Below are 26659 nucleotides of genomic sequence, written 5' to 3'. Positions count from 1 at the left end.
AACTAGTGATGTAATGTGTGTGACTAACATGCTCTCCATTGTAGGATATATGTTTGGCTGAAGTGGCCCTGAGCCTGCTGCTGTCTGGAGATGTGAGCCTACCGGAGATGAAGCCAGGTTGTCTGTCCCTGAATGTGAGGACACTTATAGCAGAGCTGCATGAGGGACTATTTCTCAGCCAACTTCTGCTTCCCCAGTCTCACAAAAAAGGCATTCAGGATGCATCTGGTGAGCAAATGCAAAGTATAATCTCTGAAATGTCAAAATGATTATTAGAATAATTTAACAAACTAGCGATAGCAATGACCAATCATCCTTTGGATGTTCATCTCACTTCTGGAAAGTTGGGTGGATTGTGTGAGTAGGGGCATGCCAACTTGTATAACCAGTTTCTAAAGCACAGCTAGTCCAACTATTAGCTGTATTTGTCCTTTATTGCCCAAGCAAATTCTCTGTACTTGTGCACTCACAACAAGTAGCCAGAATGTTAACCGTGGCAGCACTAATAGTTGTTTTCTACTGGCTTTACATCAGTGAGCTTCTGCTTGTTCTAAAACACCTGGATGATCTGGGTTATCTATGATGTTTTTGGCTGTTCTGCTAAGCAGCAAGAAAACGAGGACAAGGTCACATCATTGAGCTTTATTGACCTCTGTAGGTGCCTGAAATGTCCACATGCTTCATGATAAATAGATTTCAAGTTTAAACTACCAACGCATAAGTTATGCAATTATTTAAAAAAATATACCATACCACCTGTGTTTTTTCATTATTTTCATTATCTCTTTGTACATCTGCAGGTCTTTTGGGGGATTCATTCACTGAATGACAAATTAAAGAAATGTGTTGTTAAAACTGGAATCTCCATAGCACAGGATGTTTTGCCTTATATATTAATACACACTAAAAACTGGGGGAAAAATAGGAAGTGACATATTGGTTTACATATTCTTAGGTTATCAGACAGATAGCTCAAAAGTTATGTATAATACATATGCTTTAGAGTAGACCTAGACAGTGTGCACCATGCAGAAAATGTTTATTAAACCAAAATGTGATTGTGTTTATTACATGCTTTTTGTATAGGCTTATTTTTTGTTTCTACAACTATTTAACAGAATATTTAGCTGTGGCAGTCTTGACATTTTTGAATGGTATCATACGTAATCTTTTGATTGAATTGCATTAGTATGGTTTCCTTTCAGAGTGTGAAAAGATTGAGTTCATCCATACTGAGACGTTGGAGCGGTTTCATCGGCTGGTTCCCCACAAGGTCAATGTGGAATTTGATAATACAAATGTTACTCTGTCCATGCACAGCCAGAAAAGGTGAGCGAACATTTTATATATACACTTGTTTTGCTCAATTTGATTCCCTTTTGAATGACCTATTGATTTAAACATTGTACGACTCTTTTTCCTGTCCGCACAGACACCTGAACTGGACTCTGAAGTCTTTAAAAGTCAGCTATGGACATGACGATGAGCAGCTTCCTCTTAAAAGCTTCACTCCTGAGCTGAGCTTTCCCCACAGCAGCCTGGAGCTCCTTCTAGAGGGTTAGTGGACAGCTGGGTGCCAGATGAAATGCACAGAGGGTTGGACGAAGGAGAAAGCTACGAATAACACATTGTGGTTGTTTATTTTTTTTTAACTGGCAGATGGACTTCTCCTCTCACAAAGTAGGCAAAGAATCCTGTGTGTGAACACGCTGAAGACAGCACTGCAGGTGAGGAAGATGATGGTCACTTAACAAGAGCAAAGCTTCTTAAATCTATGACTCATATTTGACATTATTTTGACTTTGCCTTTTTATGTTTTTCTAAATTTAGGTTACATCAGTTGACATCTCGGGGTCATTCACGGTCAACACTTGCATCATCCACTACCGTCACCAGGAGTTCTCCCATTGGCTAAATCTTTTTCCATGGGAACAGCTAATCCACAGGAAGGCAGCACATAGAAAAAGGCAAGTTGCAAAAGGGAAATCGAAGGTTTAGATTGCTGAATGGTAGTTAAAACCCAGGTTGGGCGGGGATTATAACACACACACATTTCCTGTGACATCTCCAAAAGTTACTGGAATGATTGGATCTGTGTTTTGTCTGAGAAGTCACCCGCTGCGGTGAAAAAAAATCTTCTAATGCCTTTTTTCTGTCTTCTCTTTCTTATTCATGTTTGTGTTTGCGCATCACTCATTCTGTATGGTGTTGTTCCATGACGTTATTGTGTGGTGTAGTCCATTAGATTATTTGCCCACCCTCCTTTTCCTCAGGCGCCTCCCCCACCTGGATGCTCCTGTGATGATCACCTCGTCCGTGTCCAACGTTAATGTGTCTGTTCAGCTGGGAGACACAACGCCTTTTGCTCTAGGCTTCCTCTCTGCCAGTGCAGGTATTGTAGGTCTTTCACATGCTGCACACGTGCACAGAGAAAGGCAGGTGAACGTCATATGATGTTATTGCTACAAAGTGAAATGAGGACACTGTTGCGTTAAAGTATAGCCTCAAAACCCTGTGCCAAGCAACAGCACTTAATGTTATTACTTCACACCATGTGCAAGTCCTGTACTATTGTTACAACACATTTTCCTTCAGTAAAACATTTTATTCTGTCAGCAACTTTTGGCTCAATTCCTTTCCAAACGTGCCATAGTAGATTAGATAAGCTCTGTTCTTAGAGTGCCCTTTAAACATTACACATTAACTTGTACTCCTTAGAACTGAAATCTCTATGCTGCAGCAACTCTGAATGTATTTCCTTAAAATAATGTTTTATGATGCCTTGTATGATGCTCTCCTGTATTTGTAGAACTGCAGCATCTTCTTGACATTAAAGTTGACACTGAGAGCACAGGCTCCCAGAGTGTGCACCGGCGTGCCTCACTGTCCCTGGACAACTTCTGGTGGAGAGTGGGTCAGGGGTCTCATATCCAACAAGCACCCCACCCTCCTGGTAAACATGTGTGGGGAGAAGCGCTAATTTTAGACTCGCTCACTCTTCAGGTAGGAGCACAAGTAGTATAACTTGTTTTATTGTATGTTTAATGATTCATTTCCGCTTTTATTTAATAAGTTAGTTAGTTAGAGATTTTTATTGGCATAATCGACTGCTAATGTTTGTGCACTTTTAATCTTATCCCTCCAGGGGAGTTTCAACCGACCCCACATGGAGTTGAGTACCCAGTCTCCGAGTTTAAACGTGGAGTCCAGTCTGAAAGGGCTTCAAGTGGAGCTCTCAGAGACCTGTGCACTGTGTCTTTCTCGCCTGCTGTCCGTCATCTGTGTTCCTTGTGATACGGAGCCACAGCTGCCAGATGTGGCCTCAGTGTCTCCCCCTAGTGACGATACTGTTCACCATATCCCCTCCTCACAACTACAGCTGCTGTTCAAACTGGACTGTTGTCTGGAAGATGTTAATGTGTTCACACTGTCTAATCTAGCAGGTAACATATTTCAGAATATGCAAGAATGTTGCATGGCTTGTTTCAGTAATTCACGACGTGAAGGATATATTTATAGTAGTGCTGTCAGTTAAATGCGTTATTAACGGCGTTAACACAAACCCATTTTAACGGCGTCAATTTTTTTATCGTGAGATTAACGTTCTTTTTGGCTTAGCAAACTTTGTAGTTTTTTTCACATGCTGTTGCAACAACTAGTAACGTTAGAAAAACTACAACACCACACCAGATCTAGCTAGACCGGAAACAAAACAACACCTGTTGGGCACGTGTGCGCACGTACGTTTTGAGTGGATGGCGAGCGTGAGACACTGAAATGGATGCCTATAAGATTCTGAATGGAAAGTTGCCAAATGGTTCCATTGACAAGACCAAAGTGATCTGTGTGTTTTGTCGTTGTGAACTGAGCTATCATCGCAGCACGTCCAGTCTGAAATACCACTTGATGGCCAAGTACACAGCTGATGGCCAAGCACACAGCTGATGGCTAAGCACACAGCTGATGGCCAAGTACACGGCTGATGGCCAAGCACACGGCTGATGGCCAAGTACACAGCTGATGGCCAAGCACACGGCTGATGGCCAAGCACACGGCTGATGGCCAAGCACACAGCTGATGGCCAAGCACACGGCTGATGGCCAAGCACACGGCTGATGGCCAAGCACACAGCTGATGGCCAAGCACACGGCTGACGGCCAAGCACACGGCTGACGGCCAAGCACACGGCTGACGGCCAAGCACACGGCTGACGGCCAAGCACACGGCTGACGGCCAAGCACACAGCTGACGGCCAAGCACACAGCTGACGGCCAAGCACACAGCTGACGGCCAAGCACACAGCTGATGCCAATTCTCCGCCCCCTCGTCAAAGCCAGGCGACAAAAGTCCAAAGCAAGCCGATCCACTTTTCCATGTTGATAAGAGCATTAAAATGAGAAAAAATAATGGGACAAAAAGAAATCTAGGGACATTTAGAATAGATAAAAATGTGCGATTAATTGCGAGTTAACTATGACATTAATGCGATTAATCGCGATTAAATATTTTAATCGTTTGACAGCACTAATTTATAGTGTACCTATAGTAGACCTGTAGATGTGATTTCTGTGGAACTCAAGCGATTTTTTAATTAATAGATTGTGATTGACAGAAAATGCATCAACAACTATTTTAAAAATCGGGTAATCGTACGAGTCATTTTCAAGAAGAAAATGCCAAACATTAATAAGCACTTGATCTTTTTGTTGTCTCACGTGACCATAAACTGAATCTCTTTGGGTTTTGGATTATTAGTTGAACAAAAGTATGTATTTGAAGACGTAATCTTGGGCCTTAGAAAATCTGAAAAGCCGCCTTCTTAGAAATGCCCCGATTGCATCTTCATTATCACTGAAGACCACAGCGTACACAAAATTCTCTGCTCTTCAGTCATCAGTCACTATCATCACCTTTTGATTATCATCTTTTATTTCCTTGTGTTCTCTTTAGGAGCCGTGTCTTTGCGGATGGACAGTGTCGAAGTCCAGAGCTCTGCAGAGAGCTCCACGGTGTCTCTTCAAGGTGTTAGCTTTACAGCCATTAAAGCACTCACAGAGAACATGGAGTCATGTTGCCCCGCCTCCCAAACCCACAACCCTGTGCTCAAACTCACCAGGATAGCCTTTTCTTATTACATCACCACCCCCACCTTACAGGTAATCAGATCTCCATCAGTTGTATCTCTCTGGACAGAATTAATCTCTTGTGTCAATATTCCTATTTTGTGTTTTAATCAGGTTCAATGTGAAGAGGAGCTCACTGTGGAATGGACGCCATCCGACCACATGGTCTTATATCAGCACATGAGTGAAGCTCAGGCTTGTTGGTGTATGCTCTGTGGAGAGAAAGGAGAGGACAGTCCAGTCAAACCTATGGAGAGTGAAATCACTTCAGGCCAGAGTAGAGAGCTGTGTGTGCGTGTTGAACTGGCCTGCACTCGTCTGATAGCCCATGTTAGTGAGCAGAACTACATTCTCCTGCAGACAGAAGCCCTCGCAGTCTCCAAGCATACTGGTTCCGTGCACATTCGTTCACCCTCCATGATCTTTAACTTTGATGGCAACAACATCGTCACCTTTAAAGGTCTAGATGTTGAAATGCAGGCAGAGCTGACTGAGATGCAGTTGCACAGGGACACATTCCCCTTCCTCACCACTCCTCACAACCGTGTCTGGGTCCTCACTTGCCCCTCTCTGGCTGTCGAGTTCCCCTACCAGTACGACTTCTCAAACACCTTTGACATGGCCATCAGTGTGCAGAAGTGGCTGAAGACTCTGCATCGCTCCCCAAGCCAAGCCACCGCCGTCCAACGTCTGCCTCCTGACCTCGTGTTCAAAATCAGCCTGTTCTCGTTTGTCTTCTTGGATGACATCTTTGAAATCAAGCTGCGAGACAACTATGAGCTTATGAAGGATGAGAGTAAGGAAAGTTCAAAGCGTCTTCAGCTTCTGGATAAGAAGGTGGCAGATCTGCGCAAGCAGCATGGAGAACTTCTCCCCGCCAGAAAGATTGAAGAGCTGTATAGTTCCCTGGAGAAAAAGCACATTGAGATCTACATCCAGCGCTCCCGCCGCCTCTACGCCAACACACCCATGAGGAAGTCTCTGCTGACCTGGACTGTGTCAGACTTGGAGATAGTAGCCCTGGCTGATCACTCTCTTCATGGGCCAGAGAAGGTGAGAGAGCAGCTGAGGGACATCGACAGGATCAGTCCCTTCCCCAGAGATGGACTCCCTTTGGTGGTCCAGTGGTGCCGTGCTGTCAAGTTTAAACTGGCTGCATTTTTGGGTAAGTTGATGAAAATGTACAACATCAAATTGTAGATATAAGACAGGATTCAGATGAGACTAAATTGGAAATGACATGTAAATAAAGGCCTCGCAGTTTTAGCTTACTTCTACAAAAATTATTTGTCTTTCCACTGTGCCAGTGAGAATTCGGGATTACCCTCGCTACCTGTTTGAGATCCGGGACTGGGATCTGTCAGGACGTCTGATTGGGACAGAGCAGGATGGACAGGCCAGGGCTCATCGCAAAGAGATTGTCCAACTCGGTCCACCATGGGGAGATGTGACGGTCCACAGGAATATGCCACCACTCAAGTTCTACTATGATTTCAAATGTGAGTTATAGGAATCATGCTGTTACCATTCTGTTCTACAAGCACAATCCTCAGTTTGTTAATCCGTTCCTATTGGATATACACAGCTCGTCATTGTGCCTGCCCTGTCACAGTTTTTGAATATACAGTATCCATTCATGTGACCAAAACAGAGGTTAAAAAGCTGAAGTAAGCATCTGCAGCAGGGTGGGAAATTAACTTTTTTGATGCTGAATTTTACCAGCCACTTCTATTTTTTACCAGCCACTTTTTCCAGAATTCAAATTTATAAAAAGTGCACTAGCATATTTTGAATTGCTTCAATACATTATTTTTTTGTTATTAATACATATTTTATTAATATAGGCAAATAAAAAGTGATGTGAAAAAAAGCCTGCGAGACCATGGTAAAATTGTGTTTGGTCAGTTTGGTCAAATTCTACAGTAATTGTAGGCCTACGTGTTTAATGAACAAAAAAAATATTGACTCATCTCTCAGTAACATAGCATTAATCAGTCCCTCTAGGATTTCACAGCCTTTTTCTTAGATAGTTGCAGCCCAAAATGCCTGATTTTGCGGGAGCTTTTGTAAAAAATTGCGATAAAAGTTGCAATGTCTTTTGTATTTTAGCTGCAATGAAGTTGCGAGAGACAGTGAAAGTTGCTTTTTTGTATAGTTCTTTAAAAATAAAAACGAAATGTATTTCGGGGAGAATAAAACTACTCTGGGCTGAGATTTCCTAGTAACCAAAAAGGCTCAGGATCCTGCAAATGTTGGTATAATATGAAAATAGCTGGTGGATTTAAAACAAAAAATAATAATTTAATAATTAATCAAATTTGAACATTTCTGTCAGTGGCTTGTTGATCTTTACATTGTTAGTTATTTTCCTATACTGGCCTGGGACACACATTCATACGGTTTGAGAAAGTACTGACTTTAACTTATCATTGCATTACAATAACGAGCGTAGCTGTCCTCAATTTAGGTCATCCTGTACGTCTCATCTTCGTTTTTTTCCTGCATCCACTGTGTGTGTGGGTGTGGGTGTGTGTGTGGGTGTGTGTGTGGGTGGGTGTGGAACTGAGCAGCAGAGAGCTGACAGGATTAAAACAGCAGCAGCTTTCAGCGACTGAAAAATCGTTCGAGCGTACATTGAAGTTTAATACAGATTGGCAGGACGGTCTGAAATGTTTTGCACGGTCTTGCGCTGTACGTTTTGTCAATGCGCCTTGTTCGAAAAGTAGGCTACCTTCTCTTTTTCTTTACTTCGCCCTTAACAGAGTACATTCATAGCTAATGCTGGCTCCGCGGCGGGCCTCTTAACACCGGGGATATGTCACCACATGTTTTTAACCGATAATTTTTTTTTCATCTGTACCTCAGCTCAGCTACATGGTGTCACGGACGATCGCTGAAAACTACTTGACAAAAGTCTGGAGTTGACGGAAATATGTGTGGTCAAAGCCCCGGCTGTGAACGGTTTCATTTCCTATAAGTTCTTCACAATAAAAGTCCTCCGTTATTTTGGTATTTAAATGTTTTTATTATGAAGCAGCAAAATCCGGAAATTAGGGGTGCACAATATATCGACTCAATATCGTTATCGTGATATCACGTTGCGCGATATTATACCGAAAGTCTCGCGATAATTACGCGATATTTTGTTTGCGTTGCATCCCGCCCGACATGTACCCAAAGAGTATAGAAGCAACAAGAGGAGAAACTCAATAGAACGTTGGGTTACATTCAGTCCAAGATGGCGGAGCTGCAGTTCCATTGAGTTTCTCCTCTTGTTACGTCTATACTCTTTGATGCACCTCTCGAAAAATACACATCATATGGTAGCGTTGTATTTCCCCCCCCCGACTCATTTCCTGGTTCTCCTTCTCCAGAAACAACATGAAATCAAGGAGAGGGTTAACTTTTCCTGCTCCAGATTTCCCACCGTGGTCAGAAAGAACAGAAGAGACACTTAAGTTTCTCTCACTAGGACTCTAGAGTCACTATTCGCTCCGAAGAAAATCGCCGTCACTCTCTCACCTTTTCTTCGTTCTACCACACACACCCACATGCTCGACGCACACACCAGAGCACGTATAAACATCAGCTGCGTGGAGCCTCCGCAGAACCATAAAATGAAGCGAAAGAAAAGAAAGGAGCTAAAGAGAGAGCGAAGAGTGGAGCAAAAAGAAAGAAAGTGAGAAAATGAGTGTTGCTCTGGGAGACGACGAAATAACAGAGATTGAAAGGAAACTTTAGAGGCCAAAAGTAACCCTACAGTCACATTAGCTACAAAAGAGAGCGACATGCACTGGCTTGTGGGCGCTCCTGGGCGTGCCTAGCCTACCCCTGGTTGCTTGGCAACAGTAAACAGAAATTCTCCGGTGCTACCTTAAATCACGTCTTAAAAGTTACTTCAGAGGTATTGTTAAGTCACAAGAACGATGTTTTTGGATTTAAAAGTATTTATTTCTCGATAAAAGTAACACAATATATGAGATTAAATGCCAAACATATCAGATATATACATAAATACGATGTCCTGAAGCGTTGTCCGCCATCTTGAATTATTTTCTTCGACTTGAGCCACTGACATACGTCACGCTGCCCTCACGCTGCCGCTGCCTTCACTCTGATTGGCTGTCTCACGCTGCCCTCACGCTGACTTCACTCTGATTGGCAGTCGCTCGTGGCCAAACGGCCACTCCCATTGAAAATGAATGGTAGCTGTCTCTTGTAGCTAATGTGACTGTAGGGTAATGCCTCCTCCTCGGTAGCTTGGAAATACTTTGGTTTTAAGCCAACAGATGTGCATTGCATTGTTTTTTATACTGTGGTGTATATACAACCAGTACAACATGTCCTGGGGCCTGTTTCACAAAAGCAGAATATATAAATCCAGGATAACTGATAAAGCGAGGCTTGACCTAGTCTAATCTGTGCATCCTGGCTTGCTGCGTTTCACGAAGGCCAAGCCAGGCTGAGGAGGAGCGACTAGGTCGAACCAGGCTGAAGTAATTCAGATAGATGCACGTCCACGGCTTTCCTCAAAAGACCGCGAGGTCGATCACAGATTTACTGATGCCAAAATGGAGAATAATCATTGTTCATACTTTATACAGAGTGAGCAGCAGCTTCTTGTGGAAGTATGATGACGTGAAACACATTATTTGTATAAAAAGAAAAGAAACACGGCTGCTGTAGTGAAACAGCGAGAGAAAGCGTAGCAGACGATCACGGACCGACTGAATGTGTAAGTAGCCTAAATATATACATTAACTGACCACTGCTCTGAACTGAAACCGTCATAATCATTCCATTCAAGGATTAGGTTACTAATCATTTGCACAAATTAACAGTTGTACTCTTTGCCTTAAAAGTAAGCAGAAGATAATGTTACTCGTTAATTTACATGAAGATCAATTTTCTACAACACTAGAGTATGATGCGTAAATATCTCTTTCACTCTTTCACTCTGTTCCTCCCTCTCTCTCATGGGCTAAAATATAAATTTCCTAAGTCATATTAACTTCCACTGCTCGCTTTTAATGCAAAGTGTACAACTGTTCGTTTTTGCAAATGACAGTGACTCATTGAATGGTTTCAGTTAAGAGCAGTAGTTCATACATGTATATTTTTAGACTATCATTCAGTCGGTCCGCTATTATCAGCCACGCTTTTTCTCGCGTTTTTTTTTAATTTTTTATAGAGGACGAGTTTCCTTCTCTACATATTATATTCCTTGCACCCTCGTATATATGGACATAGAAAATAAAGACACTGAAGAAATTGGACTCTAAAATCTAACTATAAAGATAATTAAATGATAAATTCCATGTACACTGTAAACATGAATGGAACGGAGTATATTCATCAGTTATTTCCCCCCCAGCTAAATATAAGGTCAAAAACCATTGGGGTGTCCTCTCCCTGTTGTTACATGAATGTACAGTAGCCTACATCACTAGATAGTTACTGGTCCAGTGAACTAAGACTATAATTTGGGAGGATTGTACAATTAGGATATGTTCTTCAAATTGTACAATCCTCCCAAATTATAGTCCCAGTTTACTGGACAACACACACTGTGAAGAACTTACTGTGTAAGAATGCCAAATACCATGCACATGGAAGAGGAACAAACATGATCCTTATTGTTAAAGAATTAAAAAAAATAAGTTAAAAAACTAAAATAATTCGAGGTGCATTGGTCAACTATAGAAATGTACAGCATTGTATGTATTGCCCTTAGTAACAGACTTCATTTAAAACACATTTGAAATGTTATCAGCCTTTTCTAATTATCTCAACAATTGCCATAATATATTAATCATACTTCTAACAACAATATGAACAGCAGTCTTCATACAGCAATATAACAGTAACAATGACTGCCACATGAATAATTATAATTTAAAACTTAAAATAATAACAGTACTTAAATGAACAGCAATATGCACCTGTTGTATTTTAATCCAGGCTGATAACAATAGGGTCAAACCACTGCTGGGTGATCAGAAAAGGCTCCAGGATTAAATAAATCCTGGCAGTTAGCCTGGCTGTTAGCCTGGTTAGAAGCAGGCTAGCTGCATAGAATAAATCTCCATGGTGATTTATGTGCCTCCACTTTCGTGAAACCGAGTCAAGGCTTAAATCATCCAGGATAACTGATAAATCCCGGCTTAATCCCTTATCTTGGTTTTGTGAAACAGGCCCCTGTTCTGTAGACATGCTCTTTATTTATTTTATACTGTCCAAGCAGTAAAACATGTCCTGTTCTATAGACACATGTTGGACCAGTCCAATATGACTGTCAGTTGAAATAAACCTTGTGTTGTAAGAAAACTTGTTTTATTTGTTATAAATCTATTTTGATGCATTTTCCCATAACTTTGGTAATTTTACATATGTTTAAAAATATCGAAATTAATATCAATATCGCAATATTCATTATCGATATCGCAATATCACATTTTTTCAATATCGTGCACCCCTACCGGAAATGTTGGGCATTCATTAGCAGTAACGTAACGTGACTCCTATAAGCATTGTGCATTGTTTCTTAGCAACAGCATTCTTTGACAAAAGCTGTCCAATCCGTTACAAGGAATGTTTTACAATCCACCCGCCACTGTGGTTATTAACAAGGCAAAGTCACCCACCACTTAGAAAAAGTACCCGCCATTGGCTGGTGGCAGGTGCTAATTTCCCACCCTGATCTGCAGGCACAAAGGATAGAGAAACCCTGATTATGCGTAACGATAAATGTAGTAAAATGGCTAAGCCCATTATAAGAGAGGAAAGTATGAAGGTTGCTTGAGTGTTGTTGCTTCTCCCCACAGTAGAAAAGCAGTAATATGTTATATGAAAAACGTTGTAGCAGCTGTCACTCTCTCACTCTGCATTCTTGTGCAAAAGAGAAATAAAATGATTTTGTTTTTTAAAATCAAGGCATACAGTCATGAACATCATTTAGCCCCAGTTGTGCTTACTTGTCTTACTTACTGTTGGGTAATGTGAGATTTACTCTTTGTAAGTTAATATCTCTCACTGAATATTTTCTTTATGCAGCGAACATCTCACTGTACACTATTGTGTGGGGGCCATGTTGGGACCCTGCCTGGACTTTGATTGGCCAGTCCGTTGACCTGCTGACCAAACCCACAGTTGATCCCTCACCTCTTCTGGCCTGGTGGGACAAAAGTCGTCTCCTTCTGCATGGGCACTGGGTTATGGACATTGAACAGGCCAATCTTCATCAGCTGGCTACAGAGGTAAACCAAAGTACACCTAACAAACTCAACTGTTGTGAACCTCCTGTAGATCTGCACAGTAAGATGTTTAGCAGAGTTATGTTTGTGACGAATCAATAACTTTGTATCAGTTGGCATTTACAAGTGTGACAAGGGTGTCACTGGGTGTATGTTTCATGGCATACAGTGAGGAAAATAAGTATTTGAACACCCTGCTATTTTGCAAGTTCTCCCACTTAGAAATCATGGAGGGGTCTGAAATTGTCATCGTAGGTGCATGTCCACTGTGGGAGACATAATCTAAAAACAAAAATCCAGAAATCACAATGTATGATTTTTTTTTAAACTATTTATTTGTATGATACAGCTGCAAATAAGTATTTGAACACCTGTCTATCAGCTAGAATTCTGACCCTCAAAGACCTGTTAGTCTGCCTTTAAAATGTCCACCTCCACTCCATTTATTATCCTAAATTAGATGCACCTGTTTGAGGACGTTAGCTGCATAAAGACACCTGTCCACCCCATACAATCAGTAAGAATCCAACTACTAACATGGCCAAGACCAAAGAGCTGTCCAAAGACACTAGAGACTAAATTGTACACCTCCACAAGGCTGGAAAGGGCTACGGGGAAATTGCCAAGCAGCTTGGTGAAAAAAGGTCCACTGTTGGAGCAATCATTAGAAAATGGAAGAAGCTAAACATGACTGTCAGTCTCCCTCGGACTGGGGCTCCATGCAAGATCTCACCTCGTAGGGTCTCAATGATCTTAAGAAAGGTGAGAAATCAGCCCAGAACTACACGGGAGGAGCCGGTCAATGACCTGAAAAGAGCTGGGACCACCGTTTCCAAGGTTACTGTTGGTAATACACTAAGACGTCATGGTTTGAAATCATGCATGGCACGGAAGGTTCCCCTGCTTAAACCAGCACATGTCAAGGCCCGTCTTAAGTTTGCCAATGACCATTTGGATGATCCAGAGGAGTCATGGGAGAAAGTCATGTGGTCAGATGAGACCAAAATAGAACTTTTTGGTCATAATTCCACTAACCGTGTTTGGAGGAAGAAGAATGATGAGTACCATCCCAAGAACACCATCCCTACTGTGAAGCATGGGGGTGGTAGCATCATGCTTTGGGGGTGTTTTTCTGCACATGGGACAGGGCGACTACACTGTATTAAGGAGAGGATGACCAGGGCCATGTATTGCGAGATTTTGGGGAACAACCTCCTTCCCTCAGTTAGAGCATTGAAGATGGGTCGAGGCTGGGTCTTCCAACATGACAATGACCCGAAGCACACAGCCAGGATAACCAAGGTGTGGCTCTGTAAGAAGCATATCAAGGTTCTGGCGTGGCCTAGCCAGTCTCCAGACCTAAACCCAATAGAGAATCTTTGGAGGGAGCTCAAACTCCGTGTTTCTCAGCGACAGCCCAGAAACCTGACTGATCTAGAGAAGATCTGTGTGGAGGAGTGGGCCAAAATCCCTCCTGCAGTGTGTGCAAACCTGGTGAAAAACTACAGGAAACGTTTGACCTCTGTAATTGCAAACAAAGGCTACTGTACCAAATATTAACATTGATTTTCTCAGGTGTTCAAATACTTATTTGCGGCTGTATCATACAAATGAATAGTTTAAAAAAATCATACATTGTGATTTCTGGATTTTTTTTTTTTTTTAGATTATGTCTCTCACAGTGGACATGCACCTACGATGACAATTTCAGACCCCTCCATGATTTCTAAGTGGGAGAACTTGCAAAATAGCAGGGTGTTCAAATACTTATTTTCCTCACTGTATACTGCACCCTCAGAGCTTTGTGATGAAAAACAAAATGAATCACCAAATCTAATATAAAGATGATTTTTGCATTCTTACAGGACCCTTACAACACTACAGAAAACCTGCACTGGGAGTGGAATAAGCTGAACTTTGACTGGAACCCTGGGCAGTTTGTTTTTAAAGGAGATTTGGATGTAAATGTCAGGACAGCATCAAAGTAAGTGGATGCATCAGAGTAGAAAATAGCCATTAAATGCAACTTGTAACTATATTCGTAGAGAATCTTTCAGTAATACAAGTGCCTTTCTTCCATTCTAGGTATGATGATATCTGTTTTCTACACCTGCCCAACCTATGTATGACCATTGACCTCCAATGGCTTTGCCATGGCAACCCCCACGACCACCATGCTGTAATGATCTGCTGTGCGGAGAACGTTGCAGACGTGACCTCAGGACAACCTCATGACTCCTACAGAGCCTTTCGCTCTGAGAACCTCAACCCCTCCATTACCATGGACCTGAACCAGCACTGTGGCACAGGTACGCACAACTCTGTTAGATATTCCATCTAGCTAAAATAAGCCCACTGCCCTTGAAAACCAGTATCATAAATGTATTTTGCTGTAGCGAACTATATATTCTTTTCTTTGTAGAACCCTCCCAGCCGAGAATCCTGCTGTACAGCAGCACTCTGCGTTGGATGCAGAACTTCTGGGCCACATGGACGGGTGTATCTCGACCTATCTGCAGAGGCAAGCTCTTCCACAGCCTCAGGCCTATCCGCAAGAAGCTGGGTCAGCACTACAAACAGATGTCCTACACAGCTGCATTCCCACAACTACAAGTACGTGTTTTTCTAGGCTGCCTTCCAGCAACAGTCCACTAAAAATCTGCTTTATGTTTTTAGCATGAAGTCTACAACAGTACAGTATGTACCTTGATTTTTGACAAATAATTTACTAATATCTACCATATGTATAAATGTCTTTATACTGTGTGTCCTTCAGGTGCATTACTGGGCCTCCTTCGCCCAGCAGAGAGGTATCCAAGTGGAGTGCAACAAAGGCCACGTCTTCACTCGAGGGGCACAGAGACTTATTCCACAGGGTACAGGCGTTTGCATGATATCATTCAAGACAAACAAATAATTCATACATACAGATGTCTTCATTTAGTCTCCCAACAGAACATGAAGAAGTTAGATGCATGTGTGTGTTTTATATGGTCTTTCAGCTGGCACTGTGATGAGGAGGCTGATCTCTGAATGGAATGTGACTCAGATGGTTAGTGAGCTGTCTCAGGTGACGGTTCACCTGATGGCCTCCACCTGGGATGAGACAGCCGACCACCAGATCAACGCTCAGGTGAAGAAGACTCACCTGCTCAGCCTGTCCTCCCTGAGCTACCAGCGACAGAGCAACCGCATGGAGGAGGTAAAAGCCCAGAGGTAGCTGCAGTAATAGCTTGTTCTTCACTGTCAATGAATTCCTAATCAAGCTTTTTTTTTTTTTTTTTTATATTTCTGACAGGAGGTGAACCAGACGGACGAGACTAATGCCTCTTATGCTCACAAACTGCGCCTGGTGGACCTGCGTGCTTCTTGGACTACCACTAACAGGAACATAGCCTTTGGGCTGTACGACGGTTATAAAAAGGCGTCTGTGCTGAAGAGAAATCTCTCTACTGAAGCTTTGAAGGGTCTGAGGATCGACACACAGCTGCTGACCAAGAAGCTCAAACGCTCTCCTTCCAGCTACTCTCCCCCCACAGCCCCGACCACACCAGCTATGCCCACCGTCAGTCGAGCTGAAAAAAGTCAAAATGAAGGTGAGGAAATAGCTTGACAAAGCAAAAGACAACAGCAGAGTCTTTTAAGACCCACTAACCTCTTTCTTTTCCACTTAATTTTTTAGGAACATCAATGCTCCAGAAGCTGATTGAGGAAACAGACAAGTTTGTGGTGTTTTCAGAGGAGGATTCAGGTGTCAGCGACCAGCTGTGTGGCATTGCAGCCTGTCAGACCGACGATGTCTATAATCGCAACTGGTTTATCGAATTAGTCAACTGTCAGGTAGCTGCCTTGATTTTTATCCCTGTAGCAGCATTATGTTTACAGGTTGTCTGTCCGTTCGTCCCGTTCTCGTGAACGAGAGGCCAAGGCATACAACCGCAAGGCGGTAATTCTAGTTGTTTCTAGGAGTTGCTTCGTTTTCCTTGTTGCAAGGTCATGCAAATTCTTACTGAATGTCACTTTGAAAAGCTTGTTTACTCCAGTTCTGTTGGTATCATGATGTTTTTCCTTCTTTTTTTATTGGGGTTTGCAGGATTATACAACATTTGCATCTAAGACAAATACAATCGCCTTTTATAATGTGCCATCTGGAACAATACCTCACCTGCACATTTGTTTTTATGATTAACAGTTTTTATTGTTTATTGTTTTGTTGTTCTTTTGTTCTTTGCTTTACCCAGATGATGTTGCGTGGCACAGAGACTGCAGGCTGTGTGTTGGTGTCTGCAGCAAAGGCTCAGCTGCTTCAGTGTGAGCACCACCCATCCTGGTACAATGACACCCTGAAGCAGAAAACCACCTGGACCTGTCTGCTGGATGGCATGCAGTACTTTGCCACCATGGAGCCCAACCCATATGAGCAAGAGGACAGACAGTTGTGGCTGGAGGTAAGCACAGCTCTAGTTACATTAAGCTATCTTAAAGGCATGGATGGGTAAAATTATTTCAGATAATAAATAACATGGCTAACTCTGTAATATTGTATAACACACCTGGTTTGAAAATACTAACTATTTAACTACAACATCACAACCAAGCCTTTATAGTAACTCACCTGTGTGGAGTGCTCTTCCCGCTCTGATTTTCTTCTTTTGATGCTATGTTGTGTTCAGGTTAAAAACATAGAGGAGCACAGGCAACGCAACCTAGACTCAGTGCTGGAGCTGATGGAGAGTGGCCAGGCTGTGGGAGGGATGGTTAGCACCACTACAGGTAAATCGCTTCTCAAACACTGGATTGTTCTTCCTTACCACATGGAAAAAAAATGCATTGTAGGACACTGACCACACAACCTCTAAATTTAATTTTCTTTGTCTGTAGACTGGAACCAGCCAGCTCAGGTGAATGATTCTCAGCAGGTTCAGCGTATCATCTCACGTTGTAGCTGCCGGATGCACTACATCAGTTACAGTCATGACATCAACCCAGAGCTGGCCACACAGATCAAACCGCCAGAGCTGAGGAATAACCACGAGAAAGAGGACCTGCTGAAAAAACAGGCTGGTATGTCATACTGTACATCTTTAATCTTCAAAGAGGAATGCTGGGTTATTGTAAAAGGGGCAGCTTACTACGTTTTCATTAGTCTCACATAGCCAGACCTTCCTCCACAGCGCTACGGAGGAGGGTCTGGCTAGTCCACACAGCATTCCTGGATGGGAGAAAAACGTGCTCTGGTTTATTGCCATTTCTTTAAACCAGTCACAATCGTCTTGGGTGGTGCTAAGCGCAGAGCGGAGCCAGTCGCTGCAAAATAGTCTTGTTTTTACTAAATCCTTTATCATCTCTAAATCTGTAATCATCTCAAACATAGACAATCACTTCTCTTTTTTGTTTGCTCTATTTGCACATTAACACTGTACATTTCATATTTTATATATTATTACTGTATATTTGTTATAAATATATATGTTAAAAGTCTGGATAATACATGTTGTTTGTATACCTGGAGTGGTAACAAAAATAATTTCCCCCTGGGATTATTAAAGTATTTCTGATTTTAAGAGTTTTATTTTGTTGATTTAACAGGGGCTGTGGACACCTTCACCCTCATTCACCATGATCTTGAGATATCCACTAACCCTGTTCAGTACGCTATGATCCTGGATATCGTCAACAACCTGTTGTTACACGTGGAGCCCAGACGCAAGGTAGGCTTTAATTTATAAAACCTTTCCCATCTCCTTACCGATTTTTCATCTTTGTTTATTCTGTGTTTTTCTATCTACTGGACTTGTAGGAACACAGTGAGAAAAAGCAGCGTGTGCGTTTCCAGCTGGAAATTTCTAGTAACCCTGAGGAGCAGCGCAGCAGCATCTTGCACCTCCAGGAGGCTGTCAGGCAGCACCTTGCCCTGATTAGACGCCTAGAGAAACAGATTTACTCCAACATCAGGGTGCGTCACATAGTTCTTCACTCCTTCTTTTTATTTATGAGGACAATGCACATTCATCAGCATTTCTGTAAATGTGCCAATGTTAGCCAGCCGGTTAATTTTCAACTGTAGTCATAGTTACCTAGCATGCATGTCTATATGGTGGGAGGAAACTGGAACACCCAGAGGAAACACACGCAAACACGGGGAGAACATGCAAACTCCACACAGAAAGGCCCTGCCCGGACCAGGGATCCAACTCTGCAGTGCCTACTAGCTGCGAGGCAGCAATGCTAACCACTGTGCCACCAAATTGCCACTGTTATTTAAAACCGAGAGTTGATCTGGAAAAAAAATACTGATTGATTTATTTATTTATTTTTTACTGCAGGCACAATCCGAGGAACTGAGCGGCGATGAACTGATGGAGATCAACACAAGACTGCAGAACCAGCTGAACCAGGAGAAGAACGACATGCAGATGAAGAGTGAAGAGCTCAACATTCTCATCAGGTCTCACATCAGCACTTATTCACATCCAATACTGAGACGATATGGCACACAGGTCAAACTAAATATATATTCTCTATCTTTCAGGTGTTTTAAGGACTTCCAGCTGCAACGGGCAAACAAGCTGGAGCTGCGTAAGCCCCCGGAGGATGTGAGTGTGGTGAGAAGAACAGAGATCTATTTTGCCCAGGCCCGCTGGTGTTTGACCGAAGAGGATGGTCAGCTTGGCATTGCTGAGTTGGAGCTGCAAAGATTTATGTACAGTAAGGTGAGCGCTAATGAACGTTCTGCAGACAGGACAGCAGAGTGGCTTCTTATCTTCCATCCGCGGCTGAAAACGTACCTGATATCCCACTAAATCATCTGTCCTCTTTCATATTCTCTTTTACGGTTTGCACTTCAAAAAGCATTCCCTCTGCCTCCTTCTGGAGCTCTTATTTACCCTTTTCCAGCATTCTGTATTTCAAGAACCATCCTAAGCTAACAGGAATATGTAACATATCCTGTTTAACTGCAAAAACACTCTCTTTACTACACTATCATATGATATGTTACTCCTGACACATCCAATATTATGCTTAATCACTGTTGGATGGTAAATGTTGATGACTTTGAATACTTTGATCCCACAGCTGAACAAGTCTGACGACACGGCGGAGCATCTTTTGGAGTTAGGGTGGTTCACAATGAACAACCTGTTGCCAAATGCAGCATACAAGGTACATTTGACTCTCATATCTATGTGACTTTATTATTTTTGGTTTTTGTTAGAGTTATCAACATGAAAAGGCACATTCATTTGACTTAAATTGTTTTAGACTTTAGTTATAAAACAACATGAAATGACATCCATGGCAAAACACCCTTTTGATGCTGACTACTCTGAAGTTGTCAATGTTAATTTCCAAAAAGCCTACAATATGTGATATTTATGACTCTGCCTGGTTTCCTCTGTGCAGCGTGTGAGGGTATGTACAGTGCTCGTACAGTGACAAGACCTGACGTCTGTGTTGACTCCATCTTGTTTGTCCAGATGGGATCACTCAGTGGCTCTTCAGTGTGTCATATTCAGTGTTGCATGCACACTCAAAGATTCATTGATGCATGTGTGACCAAGGACTCATTACAAGTTCACCTAACGCGGTGGTGTTGTCCATTCTGTGTTCATATCGTCAATAATACGTGCTGTTAAATATCAAAGTAGGATTGTCACACAAAATCGACCTAGAGCTTTGTTCTGTGATGTCGCTGAGGATGAAATGGAGTCTCTTCTTTTTTAGGTTGTACTTCGTCCTCAGAGTAACTGCCAGTCAGGACGCCAGTTTGCTTTGCGTATCTTCAGTAAAGTGCGCCCCCCTGTGGGAGGAATCTCTGTTAAGGAACACTTTGAGGTAAAGGACATTGCATCCCGCCACATTCACTGAAACATTTGGATTGTGTTTTGTGCGAGTGATTGTTTCCATCATTAGGTGAACGTGGTGCCTCTCACCATCCAGCTGATGTACCAGTTCTTCAAAAGGATGATGGGATTTTTCTTCCCAGGAAGAAATGTTGAGGAGGAGGAGATCACTGATGAGGAAGACAAGTTCAGATTGGTTACTACAGGTATGTTGTTGTCAACAGTGGCAGTATGACAGCAGTAGGGTGAGCAACACTCAGTCTTCAATGTCTCTGTGGGGTCACCAGCCTGTAATCTATACCTATCGGATCAATAGTCTCCATTTTCGTGTGTGTGTGTGTGTGTGTGTGTGTGTGTGTGTGTGTGTGGTATCGAATAGCCTATTACTGTGTTATGTCATCCCTCTGAGCTATTAAAAGGCTCTGTCACGTTGGATATGTCCTTGAGATATGTGTTAGAGAGACTCAGAGGGAGTATAAGGTGTAGGGTGCAGAGTCACCCAGAGGCCGCGGTGCTGATGTGCTCTGTGTCACAGGTATCCCTGTTAAGCCTCGGCAGTCGTCAGAGGACACCATGGGTGCTATGGGCCCCACCAAAGGTGTCGCCCAGGGACTGAACCGCACTGCGGGGGTCAGGAGGTCTTTTAGGAAACCTCCAGAGGTATTGGTGCTTTCTGATTGTTTGTGCTCTGATGTCAAGAATAAGAAAAATGAAGGTAATGTAATTGCATTTTATGATCTGCTCCCACCAGCATCCTGTTGATGACATTGATAAGATGAAGGAGCGAGCTGCTATGAACAACTCCTTCATCTACATCAAGATTCCCCAAGTGCCCCTCTGTGTCAGCTATAAGGTGGGTTACTGAGCTCTCTATTTCCTTTTTTTTGTCCCTGTTAATTATTACGGATAATGGCCTTGAATGCAAATAAGACTAAAAACATGATTATTCTGTCATATTCGATCTCAATACCTCAACCTTAAAAGAGCTCAGGTCATTTATACAAAACAATCCTGGCTGCCTGACACTTTGTCTATTCACTTTTATATATATTTTTTTATTTTGGCAGCAATTGCATGATAGTTTCATACCTGCAAACTAGTCGAAAATCGCCGTTTTGAATGGGAAAATGTCATCCACGTGAATCATGTAGATCCGAAGAGTTTTTATTTTGGTGGGGGAGTCCAAGAACATCGCCGCACAGGACGCTAGCAAAGCCGGTCTACGGAAAGCCATTCCACTCCCTATTCAGCCCCATTGTACGGAATTTGGTTGCAGTTCCACCAGAGTTCCACTGGGGGTGATCGCGGTCCAGTGCAAAATGAATGGGACTCTATGGAGCTAGACGGCTAAATGAATCGGAGTCTATGGAGCTAGACGGCTAAATTTGTCTCTTTGCCTGATTGTCGTTGAGAAATCTCAGATTTGATTGTAGTTTTTGCAAGTTCAACATGGATTATAGGTCGAAAGTTGAATGAACGAGTACTTATGCCCTTTCGATTTCTTACAGGTTGAGTTGTTGTTGCCCATAACACGCTAGCATTCTGCTAATGAATGCTGATTGGTCAGTGAAGAACTGATTACGATCGGAGATCCCGCTTGACGGCATCCGAAGCAGAACCAGAATGTCAGAGTGAATATAATATTAATATATTAACAGGGAGAGACTAACCTGTCAGCTGTGTAGTATTAACAGGGAGAGTCTAACCTGTCAGCTGTGATGTATTGACAGGGAGAGTCTAACCTGTCAGCTGTGATGTATTAACAGGTAGAGTCTAACCTGTCAGCTGTGTAGTATTAACAGGGAGAGTCTAACCTGTCAGCTGTGATGTATTAACAGGGAGAGTCTAACCTGTCAGCTGTGTTGTATTAACAGGTAGAGTCTAACCTGTCAGCTGTGTTGTCGATGCCTCAAGAGAACAAAGGAAGTGACTCAGAGCTTGCCGTAAAGCAGTATCTCTGGCCGTATACGTGTATGACATCATTGACATTTTAAAAGGCTTTTTAGAACAAAAAAGACACTTAACACCCAGCAGTGTGTATTTTCTTAGCCTCCCCTTTCGAATGCAACATTCAAATTACTAGACAAAAAATGATATCCTGAGAAAAGTGGATTTTGAGGGCTATAGCTCCATAGAGTCCCATTCATTCTGCACTGGCCTGTGAGCGCCCCCTATATGGAACTCTGGAACTGCAACCAGTTCAGAAGCCAGAAGTAACAAGAGAGTGCAACTTCTTCCCTTATTAGAAATTCTTTGGTGCTAGTCAACACTACACTTAGCAGCAGCTAACGTTAGCCTACTGTTAGCTAGTCAACACTACACTTAGCAGCAGCTAATGTTAGCCTACTGTTAGCTAGCAGCTGGAGTAAACACGGTTAAAATGCTGACAGCTAAACGGTGTAAAGTGTGTCTGTATTTCACTGGAGAGGTTTCTAACACTAGACTGTAGCTGCCGCTGTCTGAAAAACACACTCAGCCTCGCCAGCCTCGTGGTGCATTCAAAGTTATTGTAAAATACCTTTTTCCCATCCAGTGGTTGTTTTTGTAGTTTAACAGTAATTTACTGGTGAAATAAGTTATTATTAAATTTTTAATAAATCATTTAATTTTGACCCTATGGCCGTAGCAATACACAAGCCGTTCTTGATGTCGCCGTTGTGTGCTCCTGTTTTTTTTTTTGTTTTTAGATAATTTTTTTATTGTTTTATATTTTTGAACATTCAGAACAGACAAATAGAATTGAACAAGGTGCTCCTTTTCTAAATATATATGGGGAATAGATGTGTCACCTTTTTCAGCCCTTCTGAGTTTGCAGGTATGTAGTTTGTTGTAGAGCCCGACCGATATATCGACCGATATTAGGCATTTTCCAAACTATCGGTGTCGGCATTTATAATGGCTGATAAATGAATATTTTTAAAAAATAAAAACGGACGAATCACCCTTCAACCATGTAGTAAGTGTTGGCATTGCGTAGTCTGTCCACCAGAGGACGCTCTACAATCTCCCTGTTGGCTACACTCGGGTTTAACCCTTTAAGTTTCATATCTTAAGTTTGTATTTTTATACATTGTATTTATCAGAACTTTAATATATTTTGATGTTCCTCTGTTCTGTTGAGACAATAAAACAAACAAGTTTATTTTTAAACTGCATTATCATTCTATTTTAGTGAGGACTCATAAATAACTACAAATAACTAACGTTAGGGAAATCTGTTTATGTTTTGTTACGCGTTTCTGGATTATTTTTTTAAATATATATCGGCTGATATATCGGGATATCGGATTTTTAAATCAACAAATATTTGTATTTATCGGTCTTAAAAATCCTTTATTGGTCGGGCTCTAGTTTGTTGCTTCATCATCACTTGCTCATTTATTTTATAAACAAGGGACAGTGAAAAGCAGCTAGTGTGCAATAAAGAATAATAATTAGATTAAGAGTAAAAAATAAGCGTTAGAAAAAGAAATATAAAGCCCCTGACACACCAACCAGACGGCCGGCCGTCGGCAGTAAAGCCAGTGTGACTGATCAGTCTCCCCGAGGTCCAAAAAGTTCCTCAGAACACACCGAGGAGACGAGACGTAATACGTCTCAATAACAGCAGGCGCCGCTAATCTGGATTGTCACCCAAAAATGAAAACCAGCAGCTGATTGGATGAATGCGTCACGTGGGTCTGGTTTCTCCGGAAATTCAAAGACAGACTGTCATGGCGGCTCGTTCAGAATACGATCTCATATTGGACTAAAATAGTTAAAATAGCCGACGGCCTCGAGTCACTGACCTCGCCAGACTGTCCGACGGCCGATTATCGGGTTGGTGTGTCATGACCAAAAGATAAAAATTCAATGATATAAAATTCTAATTATGTAATATACTGTAGGTATTAAAATGCTAGTGTTTATCAGCTTCATGTGCAGGTGGATATAGTATGTAGACTAGGGCTGTCAAGCGATTCATTTTTTAATCGTGATTAATCGCTGAATTTATATAGTTAATCACGATTAATTGCATGTTTTATCACATGATTAAAATTCTATTATTTTGCATTTCAGAACTGTTTTTAAGTACATATTAACAATGGAAAGAAATTGTTACCAGTGTATCTTGATTGGGAATCAAATGAATGCAAAGAAAGTTACTTTATGAAGTTGACTTTAAGATTCGTATTTGTACAAAAGAAAACTGTGTGAATCTAGTCACACATTTGAATCTAGAGTCAATACAATAACTTATTTCACTAGTAAATAGCTGTTGAACGACAAAAACAACCACTGGATGGGAAAAAGGTATTTTACAATAACTTTGAATGCACCACGAGGCTGGCGAGGCTGAGTCTTTGTTTTTCAGACAGCGGCAGCTACAGTCTGGTGTTGAATCCTCTACAGTGAAATACAGACACACTTTACACCGTTTCACGTTAGCTGTCAGCATTTTAACCGTGTTTAATCCAGCTACTAGCTAGCAGTAGGCTAACGTTAGCTGCTGTCGAGTATAGTGTTAACTAGCTAGCGGTAGGCTAACGTTAGCTGCTGTCGAGTATAGTGTTAACTAGCTAGCGGTAGGCTAATGTTAGCTGCTGTCGAGTATAGTGTTAACTAGCTAGCGGTAGGCTAACGTTAGCTGCTGTTGAGTATAGTGTTAACTAGCTAGCGTAGGCTAACGTTAGCTGCTGTCGAGTATAGTGTTAACTAGCTAGCAGTAGGCTAACGTTAGCTGCTGTCGAGTATAGTGTTAACTAGCTAGCATAGGCTAACGTTAGCTGCTGTTGAGTATAGTGTTAACTAGCTAGCGGTAGGCTAACGTTAGCTGCTGTCGAGTATAGTGTTAACTAGCTAGCGGTAGGCTAACGTTAGCTGCTGTCGAGTATAGTGTTAACTAGCTAGCGGTAGGCTAACGTTAGCTGCTGTTGAGTATAATGTTAACTAGCTAGCGGTAGGCCAACGTTAGCTGCTGTTGAGTATAGTGTTAACTAGCTAGTGGTAGGCTAACGTTAGCTGCTGCTGAGTATAGTGTTAACTAGCGTCAGGTGCAGCGGTGTTTGTGCTGCCTGTAACGTCTGTTTCAGAGCATCAGAGAGAAGAGCAGACATATCAGTGGCACCAGAATGAGGCACCGAAATCCGCGTTGCTATTTCTGCAGCAGCAGGATGTGTTAGGAGGAAGTGGCAGCTTGATGATGAGTAAAGGTGCTGCAAAGGGTCAAAATAGTAGCCTGTTAGGCACGACGCAAAGCCGAGTGAAGTGTAAAATAAATTAATAAATGGCGGCATGCGATTAAAAAAAAAAAAAGTTACGCGTTATGGTCGGCCCTTAATCGCATCGCGATTAGTGTGTTAATGCTGACAGCCCTAGTGTAGACACCTTAGTTCAAGCAGCTATAATCAATATCTGTACAATGTATCTGATGTCTACTATATGTGACAGGTGTCACCGACAGAGAGCTATGACCCGACTCTGCAGTTCCCCTCAGCTCGGTTCTGTTTGTACGCCATGTAACTTTCATGTTGTGTTTCACTCTCACCACTCTCATTGTAGCTGTTTTCAGCTAAAGAAAGCTCTAATAAAGATAAGATAGACGTTATTAATCTCACACTGTGGAAATTCCTGTGCTACTGCAGCTCAAAAGACAAAAAAAGTACACCCATCAGAATAACACAAATACACATTAAGTAGACATAGAAAAATATAGAATTTGTTATAATAATAATAGTAGTAATAAAACAAACAAATTTACACAATAAACACCCTTATATAAACAGACAGTATATAAACACAGATATACAGATGAGTAAGGTAAACCCACTGCACGCTACCTGCTGAGCACCAAACAGACAGACAATATTAGTAACTAGCTGGTGAACATATTGATGTATTTAGCAGCTAAAGAGCCAGATATTTCCCTCAGAGACCAAAAACAGAGCTAAAAGAGAGTGGTGGACACACACACACACACTCACACACACACACATACACGCACACACACTCACTCACAACTCCTGATGAATGAAAATGATAATTGCTACGTAACTGCTGGATGTGTGTAAATAAGCAACTGTTTGCTATCAAGTTCACCATTTTAACCTAAAAGAATTTTACAGATTGCTTCTTATGTCCAAAAGGCCAAAAAAACATCAGTTATTGTAGGTTTAATTCACTTTTTTCAGTGTTGAACTAATGTTTGACTTTATTTAAATCCCCCTGCTGCAGGGAGAGAAGAGTAGTGTGGACTGGAAGGACCTGAACCTGGTTCTGCCCTGTTTGGAGTACCATAACAATACCTGGACGTGGCTTGACTTTGCCATGGCTGTGAAAAGGGACAGCCGGAAAGCACTTGTAGCACAGGTACACAACATTTTGACTCCTCTCCTTATCAAATGATCACCGCTTGAAACCCACATTATGCTGTGACCCTGATCTATTGTTCATTTCTTTC

At 42.0% G+C, this 26659-nt stretch overlaps 1 protein-coding gene across 5 annotated transcripts in view; it reads left to right on the top strand.

Moving 5' to 3' along the window:
• LOC116048449 (protein KIAA0100) overlaps positions 1-26659 on the top strand; it is a 31241-nt gene that overhangs the window by 3126 nt on the left and 1456 nt on the right. For 2 of the 5 annotated variants that reach the window (XM_036001484.1, XM_036001483.1), the window contains exons 8-40: positions 45-228; positions 1206-1329; positions 1433-1557; positions 1660-1727; positions 1831-1967; positions 2238-2392; positions 2810-3003; positions 3146-3443; positions 4951-5156; positions 5238-6288; positions 6431-6622; positions 12177-12379; positions 14242-14360; positions 14462-14685; positions 14799-14989; positions 15153-15252; positions 15379-15578; positions 15675-15972; positions 16059-16216; positions 16618-16824; positions 17050-17149; positions 17258-17440; positions 17966-18087; positions 18177-18332; positions 18703-18824; positions 18909-19089; positions 19454-19540; positions 19781-19789; positions 20102-20212; positions 20291-20426; positions 20756-20880; positions 20972-21073; positions 26434-26568. In XM_036001484.1, coding sequence (XP_035857377.1) covers positions 45-228; positions 1206-1329; positions 1433-1557; positions 1660-1727; positions 1831-1967; positions 2238-2392; positions 2810-3003; positions 3146-3443; positions 4951-5156; positions 5238-6288; positions 6431-6622; positions 12177-12379; positions 14242-14360; positions 14462-14685; positions 14799-14989; positions 15153-15252; positions 15379-15578; positions 15675-15972; positions 16059-16216; positions 16618-16824; positions 17050-17149; positions 17258-17440; positions 17966-18087; positions 18177-18332; positions 18703-18824; positions 18909-19089; positions 19454-19540; positions 19781-19789; positions 20102-20212; positions 20291-20426; positions 20756-20880; positions 20972-21073; positions 26434-26568 — 6003 coding nt within the window. The remainder of the gene's footprint in view (positions 1-44; positions 229-1205; positions 1330-1432; positions 1558-1659; positions 1728-1830; positions 1968-2237; positions 2393-2809; positions 3004-3145; positions 3444-4950; positions 5157-5237; positions 6289-6430; positions 6623-12176; positions 12380-14241; positions 14361-14461; positions 14686-14798; positions 14990-15152; positions 15253-15378; positions 15579-15674; positions 15973-16058; positions 16217-16617; positions 16825-17049; positions 17150-17257; positions 17441-17965; positions 18088-18176; positions 18333-18702; positions 18825-18908; positions 19090-19453; positions 19541-19780; positions 19790-20101; positions 20213-20290; positions 20427-20755; positions 20881-20971; positions 21074-26433; positions 26569-26659) is intronic. The other 3 variants (XM_036001485.1, XM_031297565.2, XM_031297566.2) reach the window with 3 other exon arrangements.

This window comes from Sander lucioperca, chromosome 5 (assembly GCF_008315115.2).
Source record: "Sander lucioperca isolate FBNREF2018 chromosome 5, SLUC_FBN_1.2, whole genome shotgun sequence".
NCBI lineage: Eukaryota > Metazoa > Chordata > Actinopteri > Perciformes > Percidae > Sander > Sander lucioperca.
This window is presented reverse-complemented; position numbering and strand designations above follow the sequence as displayed.